The 11,391-nt window shown below is 45.6% G+C and overlaps 1 protein-coding gene across 2 annotated transcripts in view; it reads left to right on the top strand.

Annotated features, from left to right (window-relative positions):
• The first annotated feature begins 343 nt into the window (after positions 1–343).
• arhgap21a (Rho GTPase activating protein 21a) overlaps positions 344–11,391 on the top strand; it is a 77,986-nt gene continuing 66,938 nt past the window's right edge. Inside the window, exons 1-2 of one of the 2 annotated variants that reach the window (XM_076761398.1) lie at positions 344–759; positions 1,702–1,933. In XM_076761398.1, coding sequence (XP_076617513.1) covers positions 1,856–1,933 — 78 coding nt within the window. In that variant the 5' untranslated portion in view covers positions 344–759; positions 1,702–1,855. Of the gene's footprint in view, positions 760–1,701; positions 1,934–10,164; positions 10,305–11,391 lie in introns of those variants that run through there. The other variant, XM_076761397.1, reaches the window with a different exon arrangement.

Here is an 11,391-nt window from a genome sequence, read left to right as displayed (position 1 = left end):
TCATTGTCATATTGCCGCTGAAGCAAAGTTTAAATGGGAGTAGTAAAAAATAGAAAAACTCAAGTAAAGAACAAGCACCTCAAAACTGTGCTTGAGCACAGTACACGAGTAAATGTACTTAGTTACTTTCCACCACTGCAGTAAAGACCAAAGGGACCATGTAGGAACACAGTAGTGATTTTCAGCCAGTTACCAGACAGGACCAGCTTCCACACTTTATTAGAATTGTTATGTAACAACACCTCCAATTGGCCCGCTTAAAAATTCCAAATTTAAACTGGCCATCCGATTGGACGACGCCACGAAAGGGGGAAGTGGAGGGGGCGGGGTTTCGACTGAGTCGGGAGATTCGTCCATCTACCTACAGATTGTCGCGCCGCCAACCGGGACCACGTAGGAGTACGTTACTTTTTTGTTTGTATTTTGACTGTTTCAGCGTCGAATTGAAGCTCGGAAATGATGGGAAATGAATGAACATCAGAGGTTTATTTTTGGTGGGGTCTGCCTGATGAAGAAATGCACACTGAAGGGCGTTTACCGTGTTTTTTCCAGTGTGTTTTTCCTAACAGGTAGTGAGCCTCAGCGGTCAGTCAGCGTAGCGCTAAAAGGAGACTGAATATCCCGCTTTGTAATCTCTTGACAGCCCTTTTAACCCATATTTGGACGGACGGAGGCTTTTAACGAACACCCGGCTCTTCCCAGAAACATGGACAACGTGTTTGTTGTGTCATTTCGGAGTATTTCTTGATTTTGTAACAGGTAGGTTTCGGTGTTGTTCACATTTACAGCCCCAGCAACAACCTGTCGTCCGCCTGGTTAGCTAGTATTTGTCAACAGCTGCCCGTAGTAACAGCGCCAAGGGGGGATTTTCTCCCTTAAAACGACGGGAGAATTGAAGCAGATTGGTCGTTTTGCTGTATTTGTGTCACGTCTTAAGACTTTGGCATGTTATCCTGGCTGTGTATATTTAGCTTATGGCTTAATTCATGATGGCTGGTGCGCTTTTATTACAGCGCAAACCTGGATGTCTTGTGCACTTTCCCCTCACAGAGAGCCACGAATTCCGCTTTTACTCGACACGCACGTCTCGTTTTTTTCCGCCTTATGTGTGAATAATATTACAGAAATGTCACCTGTCAGGCATTTTATTTAAATTTGTGATCCAGGGTGGCTAAATAATTAACGAAAAGCCTCGACTGTGCCCACTTTTAGCCAAATGCACTCTCCCTTAATTGAAATCAAATATTAGATGAGCCATAAACATCAACTGGAAAATCAGTATAAGACTCCTGTCTGGTTTATTCATCTCAGTGTGTTTTATTTTTCAGGCCCCCTCCTTAATATTTGTCATAGTTTCAGGGTTTATAGTGATCTCCAGATAGTTATAATTTGTGAATAGCATCCCTCAGTCAGAGTCAGGAGATGCTGGGCTGTCCTTGGTTGACCAGGCTCATCATAAATTCATGGACTTGGAGCTTTGATGTGACGTTTAATGCCTATAGTATCTTCCCAAAAATGCATTTCACGTGTTGTCCTGTGGCTGTTTTTGGTCATGGTGCTGATATTTGGCTGCACTTGGACGTCCAGCTTACATTCTGGGTATGAATCTGTGATATTTGTCTCTGGGACCTGCGGGGACAGTCTGTTTCTTGCCTCTGTTGGACTGCATGTATTTCACTAACTTGTGCACTTTGTGTTTAGATTTCCGCCTCTGATGGACGTGAAGAAGGAGGACGGTGTGGATTAGGATCTTTTTCCTTTTCCTTTTTCTTTTTCTTTTTTTTTTTTGGCTCCGTCCTCCTCACCCCCATGTGGTCTCTAAAGGACTTCTTCCTCCTCTGCTGTTTGAAATGAAATGATGGCAGCACGTTGGAGTGATTCACCACAGGACAATGAAGAGAGTAAACGCAGAGCCGTAACTCCGTCTTGCGAGGTAGGTCTTTGGATGGGGATGTGTCTGGGTCCCAGACTGTTGGGGTTCACTGTGCAGTCTGTGTTTTTTTGCAAGCGTGCTTGGTTGTGTAGCGTGCATCTGCTGACATATTAGATAAGTAGATTGTGTGACCTTTGACAGTGTTGCAGACAGTAGTTATAATCCTAAATTGGTGTGCACTTTTGCCGGATTCCTTATGGAGCGTCTATTTTTGACACAATACGAGCCTTGTGCTACTTGACTTGAGTGGAAAACGCTTGCCTGTAATTCATTAGTTGTAGCCTTCACCTGGAAACATCTGACGCACCGATGAAAACCACCGGACTAATTAGCGACTGTGACTTCATCAGCGCTGTTTCAAAGGTGTTGTCAAAACTTGCGACGTGCTGCAGAAGTTGCAAAGTGTGTCGTGCACTCAGAGGGAAGCAGAGTGAGTGTGAGCTAAGTGTTGCGCAGCACATCGCATCTGCCAGCGCTCGGGGTGACTAAGTTCATTTTTTCCCCACTCTGACAACTGTTAAAGTGCACAAAGAGAGTTTTATACTTGCTGCGCTAATCTTACTGGGTCTTTTGTGGGTCTGCATGCCAACCTCTTATAAATGGCACATTGTAAAGCTCATCCTTTTCCTCTTAGGGTAGCTTCAGTGGTTACATCATCATAATCATCATCAGAGTCCAGCTAGGCTTGATGCATGTCATAACAGCATTGCAGCGGTGGCATGTTTTGGATTAATCCGTCATCAGAAAATGGCAACACACAAATCTGTGTGTGTGTGTGTGTATGTGTAATCCTCTTACAATGTCAGAACTAGCCGAGGATGGACGACATGAATCTTTGGGACAGAGGTAAAGCAGCAACCGAACGGTGCCGGAGTTTCTGAAACAGCTGACAGAGCACAGGACGCAGATGTTTGTTTAAAAAGGTCTTCGGGAGAAGTTTGAGCAGGATTAACGTTCGTCAGAGATGAGTTGTTTCAGGCAGTTTGGTCGTGGTACCGTCAGGTCAAGAAAGCCGATGAAGTCAGGCAGAGTCTCTGAGATGAAAAGACAGGACTGAGCAGTTTTCTGTCTTCTCTTCAGGCTGCTTAAAGTGCAACTGCAATGTGGTTTTCCTCACATCCGTCTCTGCAATCTAATTAATGTTTCCCGTAACATCACTTAACTCTCCATCGCTGAGCAAAACTGCATCCACCACAGCCTACCAGAATCCCAGCTGTTGAGCAGAAGCATCAAAAATACATCAATTACTCCCCAACACGAGCTGCTTCTCCGCTCACTTCTTAGACTGTGATGCTTTGGTTAGCGTCAAGTCAGCTAAACCCACAGAGGACGCCTGATTTTTAAGGATTTTTTCGGCTCTGTTGGTTGAAAATAGGCACAAGAAAGATGTGCAGAAGGACTGCAAATCAAAAAAACACTTTGCAGGTGCATGGTTGCACACCGAATCACCACGATGCCTTGATAGAAAGTGAAATCAGTTTGTTAATAACCTGAAGAGCAGATCAGTTTTGGCACCATGTCTGCAGCTGTGAGTCACCTGTGAGTCAGCGCTGATTGTTTGCAGCTCTGGGTTTGGCACAGGAGCGAGGCGGGTCTTTATCTGCCTGATGCCTCCTGCAACACAAACACAAATCTCACCCCAACTTTCAAGCTTCACTGCTTATGAACTGCTCTCCCCCCCGGGGTCTAATGCGAGTTGAGACCCCAGGCGGGACGAGGCTCCCCACTCCTCTGCATCATCTCGGCTCGCTAATGAGGGAGATTGCAAGGGGTGTCTTCTCTGAGACCACCCCCATCCCCCTTACAGACGTACACATACAGACAACATACAGACAACCAACCACGCCCTGCTGCCGCCAAGGCGAGGGCAGCAGCGCTGTGGTAATTTAGGCACAGCTGCCCCCGTCATTAAGAGAAAAACACCCCACGTGTATAATGTCTGCTTCTCTCTCTCTCTCTGCCTCATTCACATTCTCTACCTCGCTTGACCTCCTGTCACACTGATGCTAGCAGTTAGGAAGCAGCTGAGGCTCAGATCTATGCATTGTAGAGGAAGACAACTGAAAAAAGATTGATGAACAAAGTGACTTTCTTGCTGCAGCCACTTTGTTTTCATTATCAATTCATCTGCCATTAAATGTTGAAAAATCGGGGACATTTGTGCAACATCTGCAGCTGAAACTGAGGAATTTTGGGCCTTTTTGATTGAAAAACATGAGTAGAGTGGCTGGCTCTACAGCTGCAGTTGCTGTGGACAGTTAGCTTTAAATTAAATAATTTACACCTTGACTGAGATCTCGTCTCTGCTGTTGTGTTTACTTTCAGAATGGGATGCCAGCTTTTTTCAAGCATGCCATGAAATGATTATTTTATCGTATTAATTGAGTAAAAATGCGCCCATTTCCTCAATTTCCAGCTTCTCCAGTGTGAGGAGTTGCAGCTTTTCTCGGTTTTATGTCATCATAAACTAATATCTTTGGATTTTGGACCAAACGTGACATTTGGGCGATCAAACGATGAATGGATTGATCAAACAAAATGAAAATCGATTAGGAAATAATCACAAGTTGCAGCTCTGAATGGGAGTCAGTATACACTCCCTCCATCTCTTCCCCACTCAGTCTCAGTTTTAGGTTTTCAGTTTCAATCAGCAAAGCCTCTAATATAAACTTTTTGTTGTCAGGGCACATAGAAAAGAAAAACAGTGGATAAAGGAAAGGGGAGCTGTAAAGAAAAACAGCATTTATTGATCACATCACGTTGGGGCGGATGAGACCGTTGGTGGTGCTGTGAGTGCTGGTGATGCTCTGTGCTTGGCTCTGAATATAGCCCCTCCCTACTCCATAAACCTCTGCTCTTTTTTTTTTTTTTTCCTCCCCCGTCCACATGCTTGTCTTTCACCCGTCCTCTATTCCCGCGTGTTTTTAGTGGTGCTATATTTAACCCGTGGAAAGATGAATGCTGTGTGTGTCGGAGAGGGAAAAATGGAATCACTGTACTGGAATCGGCGTCCGTTTTCTGCTCTTACAAGCAGTGAGCATGTGAGCGTTGGTCGGGACGGTGTCATTTCAGGGGCCGGGGAATGCGACGGTGGTCAGTTTGTCCCATTTGAGAGCTCGTTTTTTCTGTGGAAACTTGAAAACCTCCACATACAGTAAACCCAGCTGGTGTCAAAAAGCAGCTAACATTTCCAGCATCACATCCCAGCCCTCATTAATCTCACTATGATCTCACTTTTTAAAGTCTGACGGTTTATTTTAGTCTTTGCGAGGAAACAAAAAAAAAAAACTGCTGCAGGAGAGATTACAGTGTCTCCAAAAGGAAATGACCTCCACGTTTATCAGCGTTTAGAGCCGTGGCAGTTCATCAATCAGAGCGACGACGAAACCATTTTCATTTGCATACATTTGAAAAGCAAATGTGTGTCGTGCAGCACATCAGGGCTCTTTCCCATTCAGCAAACAAGACGCTGACCTGGACGTGACCTGGATTCTGTTTTAGCACATGCACCCACTGAGCCAAAGCGTTTCGGGAATAACAAGCAGCATGCTATATGAAGGGTTTCCCCGGTTTGGAAACGCCAGATCTGCCCGACAGTTATCGTCAAACTGAAACCGGAGTACGTGTTTTGGCATCTGTTATCGGAATCAAACTTCCCAGCTATTGTGGCTATTTTTTCCTGGAAAAGACGAAAAGGGAAATCTGTACGTTCGCCACATCGGACTCAAGGTCACCCGAACTGTGTGTGCATTTGTGTGTCGGGCGGCCCCCTTATCTCTTTCCTCTCGTGGAGAGGTGACGCTCACGCTCGGCACGGCTCCTCGTGTCACCCTCTAGTCGTCTAAAACACCCAGATTGGCTGCAGTCACACTAGATGCCATTATTCCACTGGCCACAGGAATGGGTGGATGATTGATGGATGGATGCTTGCAGGAAGAGGGCAGGGGTGTCGATGCAGATGAGAGTTTAACCACTGGAAAAAATGCCTTTTTTCTTTTGCTGCCCGTCTTTTTTAGCTCTCTCTTTTGCCAATTGGCTCAATGTTCCAGCCTCTTCTGCCTGGATGCCCCCGTCCCTCCGAAAAATAAAGGGAGGGCAGAGGAAGATGGTGAGAGTCTGGGGGGAGGTGGGGAGGGGTCTCAGACACAGGCAGACAGGCAGAACAGAACCAGTCTAATGCTCAGTGAGGCTGAGACGCTATCCATTACACATGCCCAAGGCACATCCGTCAAAACACTCGCCAGCTATCGGCCTCTATCTTTGGCTCCAAGACATGACAGACAACAGCCATGAGTGTGTGTGTGTGTGTGTGTGTGTGTGTGTGTGTGTGTGTGTTACCATACTAATACCATCTGCATACCTAATTTCTTAAGGTGGTATTTATCATCCTTCACAAATTTAGTGATGCACTGTGTATTGACTGGCAGATAATAAATACAGTGTAGACCACATCCATTTCACCGTACGTTTCACATGATTTGCCTTCTTTCAGCCTGTCCCTCCAGTGTTTTCCTGTGACTCCTGTTACTTTTTTACTCTGCACAAAACCACGTGTGGACGAGCGGCATTTGTTTTTCATCGTCCCTTATATAACAGGGTGTTATCAGGACATATCTTCACCCCGCGATGTTAGTGTGGGCTTTGAGGTCTTGGCAGGAAACCACATTATTTCCTGTCAGCGTCAGCAGTGGAAACGAACAAGGGCACCCTGATGAAGGAATGATTTCATGAATGGATGGCAGAGAAGCCACGGAATGGCAGGGCCACTCTGTTTTTGGAGCTCCCGTCTTCTCCGATTAGCGGTGGAAGCCTCTCGAGTTCAAGACTTAAAGTGAGTCATTTATGACAGTAAATATAATTCCCCCAAATTGACCACAACTGCTTTATTGTAGGCCGGCAGTTATTGCTAGAAAAACCACTGGGTTTATGTCGTCTTAGAAAACGCCAACATGCTGTCAGTTAAAATTCTCAAATCTTGGGTTATTTGGATCCAAGAATCCTAAAATATAATTGTACACAGATTTGGAGTCTTAGAAATGTAAACTTTGATTATTTTCAGAGCTCTCGAGACGGTCGAAAGAGTATCCGACAGGTAGGAGTGTGGAAAGGGAAATGCCAGCAACAAATTTTTGAGTCCCTCGGTGCTAATGGGAAGATCACTACTTCTGAAACCAAGAGATTCAACAGTATATCCTGCTTTTCTCAGTTTTCTATTATTGGAAATGTTTGCATTTTGGATAGCTGGTTCATAGAACAAGCAAGTTGAAGACATAATGTTGCGTTCTGGGAGACTGTGATGGGCTTTTCCAGCATTTTCAGTCAACAGATTCATCAATAATGATGATAATCTTTAGCTCAAGCTCTAAAAATAGCAGATTGAATCCCACCAACAGCTGATGGACACTTAACTCCCACCTGCAGTCTGAATGAACTGGACTGCACTGCTGTGGAAAAAGCTGTTGACTGAAATGTCTAATAACTGTTCTTCTTCACTGGATTTAATAACCCAGCTCCTCTGTCACCCCCCCCCCCCCCAATAAGCTTCAGGTCCCCACATGACTGTCATGGAGTTACATTTCTCAGCCTGACGTCAGTGCGATGATGTAACCTCGAACATCTTTAAAACATGCATGCGCTCTCTGTTGTTTTGAATGCTGGGGGACTGGCTGACCACGAGATCCATAACTCAGAATTGATTGGATTATATTGGCTTCGGCGTGGGGGTAGGGCACATGCTTTTACTTGGCTTGTGATGGGGGAGTTTTGCAGCCGCAGCTTGTGCACATGTTGCTGCATGATGTCACAGGGGTTTATTGTATGGATGTTATTCACAGACACTTGTATCTTATTAGGTTTTCATGTATCTCCACATGAGATGTATTTCCAGCACGAGGTCATTTGGACTGAAGTGAAAACTTGCAAGCAAATCGTTTTTGAGAAGAGAAAGCAAGTCCTCTTTTACACACCGCATCATGGGTATTTTATAGATTCAATCATAATGTTTTGATGCTTTTTCATCTCATTTGAAAAGTAGTTTATGATATTGGAACATCGGCATGCTTTAGCCGATTTGTTGGATTTGCCTGGTCGACATGTTTTGTGTCGCTGTAGCAGATCTCGGTAGATTTGCTTGTATTAATCCCTTTGACTTCTTAAGCATTTGTGATGTTTTGTAAGTGTAAGATAGCAAAATGGGGACTTGATGTGCTTCATTTTGCCAAGAGAAATCTGGCACTCCGCAGACAGCTGGGCGGTTTGGACTGACGTCACGCTCTAAGCGTCTTGGGTCTTTGTGAATTTGTCTTGGTCATGTCTTACATGTTTTTCCCTCCATGTGATGAATGCAAAAACGAGGTTTTTGATTTGTCCTGCTGAGGCTGTCTGACAACAGCCAAGACGTCCTTCTTAACTTCAGTATGAGAATAATCACAATTTCCAGTGAATCATTCACACCGAGGGTCTGGCCTCACAAGTTAAAGGAAGCACAGAGGTGTTTTGTTGATCATGGGGAAACACTAGGTGGGTTAACAGTTATGGAGGGCAAGCAGAGGAGAGTCCCCACCCCATCTGGTCTGTTGATAGTGTGTTGTGGGGCCGAGGTTTGCCATGTCTAGTCACTCAGTATGGCCTGTGGGACATGGCTGACCTTTCTGACCAGACTGTGTGCGTAGCCTCCCGACCTGACAAAGAGTCTGGTGTCTCTATTATCACTCAAGTTGTCTTTACTCTCCTACTTGTGATATATCTTTATCTGATATATGTTTACAGTTTTGCACAGAAATACTTTGCATGACAGTAAGACTGCTGCTGAATGAAAGCTTACAGCTACATGTTGCTGAATGCATGTAATTACTAGCCTTGTCACAGTGGTTTTAGATGACCTTATCCATAGTGTCTATTGAGCTTTTGTGGTTAGTTGATCTCTGTGTTTGGAGAATCAGAAAAAAGGCTGGAGTGACACAACGTACTAAAGGATTATTAAAAATGTATGGGCATCTTTAACGCCACTTCAGGCGTCTCCTTGCTCCGAAGTGATTATGGCATTTCTCATTTGAAGTGAGCTCAGAGCATCTCACTGATGATGCCGCCTTACAGCTAATGCCACAATCACAACCATCTGGACATCATACAACATCAAAGGGTGGAAGGAACATAAACAATCCCAGACAACTATTTACTGGCATCCAGTAGTTTCCTAATTCTCCCTTCGTGCATTTCCGGCATATTTTCTTCCCTCAAAAGCTTGATTTCTTTGACATCCCACGGAGAGAGGAAGTCTTTAACTTGATGTGCATTTACTTACTGAAAGAGAGTCGGCTTGAGTCTTTGCTTTGCAGTGGTGGTGGGGGGGCTGCGGCACACCTCTTGCCTTCTGTCGGGGAGTCTTCCCTCTGCAAAGAAGGGTGATGTTTTTTTTTTTGCAGAGTAATGAAATAAATAACTCAGACGGGACAGAGTCCCGCATTGCCGGCAAAGTGAAGGTTTGGGGTGAGAGGCAGAGAGCTCACACAGCCCTCTGCAGATTTTCACAGGATCACAGAGATGGCTTAAAACCTCTTGAGGCGCTCAAAGCCTCAGGTGCATTTTCACTTTAATGAGAGACCTTTGCCTTTCCCCCGGCTGTGTGCAGGAGAGTCAGACAGAGGAGAGGGAAATCCGCTCTTCATCGTCTGTCCTGCATTGCGGCCTGATGCGTGATGATTTAGAGTGAGCCTTTGCAGCTCCGACTCTCAGGCTGCCTCAGCCTGGTACTGCTGCAGAGACGAGCACCGGCAGGCACAGCCAGCTGGGAAGAGGCACCGTCACAGGAAGACACGCAGAGGGAATCAAAGAGAGGCAGCGTTACCAATACGCAAAGGCAGATGACAAGAAAAAGTACATCGTCTTTTAGTCTTCTCCTCCAGCGGTCAGTCTGCAGTCTGCTGCGTAAGCATAGTGACGCCTCTCCTGGATCCCTCTCTCACGAAGGAGGCTGATTTTTTTTGGTGCTCAGATAATCCCCTGAGTTTTTGCGCTGCACCAGTCATTAACATACTGTTAATGAGGCGCGGCTGGGGCGATGGCCACGGCAGATAGGACGCCCGCTGGGCTCGCAGATGGGCACGGAGATGCACCCTTCGCCTTCTGCTGACGATTCCCTCTCGCCTCCTTGCACCCTCCTCTCCGTCAAGGTGGCATCGAGGAGCGTCGCTGCCAGCAGGGCGCCGCCGGGCACAGCGGGGTTTGGTACACACAGCTGAGGGGCAGGTGTTTGGGCGACTTGGATTTCTTCAGTGCAGAGTAAAAAATGGCTCATCTTAAAGTCCTCGATTGTATGATCAACAACAACTGGAGTCTGATCTGTGATCTGTACTGCGCCTGGAACAATCAGGTCAGTTTTCTCTTTGCTTTTAAGCATTTTATTGGAGGACTGACTGGACAGGTAGGGGAGTACTTTGTTTTTTAACATTATTTTGTCATCTGTAGCCTTTTATTAATGGTAACTGTTAAGTCTGCAACATAGCTTCCTTTGCTGAAATCAGCTGCAGATGTTGCAATATGCATCCTAACCATTAGGCCTCTGCAATGCCCCATTAGTTTCTTATCATAAGGCAAACTGGCAACTGTCAGGACATCAGAATAATAACCTCCTGGCTGCATGACAGCCTCTCTAAACACCAGAGGTATCCTGAGGTACCCCCTTACAGAGGTAGTCATAAAGTAATAATATTGTAAAGCTTCAGCAGCTGGATGTGCAACAGGTTTTTCTACACTTTTCTACCTTTTAGTGACCCCTCCTCACCCTTTTTATGAGCTTCCTCCCCGTCCACTGTTTCTCTGTGGAGATCTCCAGGAAAGGCATCCCTGACATCTCGTGTATTAATAGCCAGCATTCATTCAGTAGTGCAGTGTGGAACTGGAGACTCTGGAGTGCGAGGCATGCTGACCTCTGAGTGTCCCTCCTCTTGCAGACAGAGTGCCTCATGCAGCCTCGGGTGGCCCGAGACCAAACTTGATTTTAGAAAATCAGTCTTATCGGGTTATTTAATGAAGATCCTCGGACTGAGCTCTCTCTGTCTGTTGGCTCCAGTTCAAATCGACTTTGTTGTATTAAATGACTTCATTTAAACGTCTCTATTGAAACAAGTGTAAGTGCGTCGAAAAAGTGGTGAAATTATTCATGCCGCCGGCAGTTTGGAAAGCTGCTACTTTTGGATCAAAGGCCGGCTGGTAAAATCTAGTGGAGGATGTTCCTTGTTAATGTGACGGGATGTTAAGCGCAAGGGTGCAAAGTTCAAAGCCTGTCTATGTTCAGAAAATGGCGTACACGCCTGTGAATCTGAGCTATGAATGTGGACGTTCTCTCGGTCATACAGTGCTCTTTGTGGTTCGTTCTTGTGTGTATCCATTTGTCTCTATATGCACAGAAGTCAACTTGGCACCCGTACTAACGCTTCATATCTCTGACATGCCTTTTT

The sequence above is a fragment of the Chaetodon auriga genome, chromosome 21 (assembly GCF_051107435.1).
Source record: "Chaetodon auriga isolate fChaAug3 chromosome 21, fChaAug3.hap1, whole genome shotgun sequence".
Taxonomy (NCBI): Eukaryota; Metazoa; Chordata; class Actinopteri; order Chaetodontiformes; family Chaetodontidae; genus Chaetodon; species Chaetodon auriga.
The sequence above is the reverse complement of the archived record's forward strand: the minus strand, read 5'-3'. Positions and strand labels throughout refer to the sequence as shown.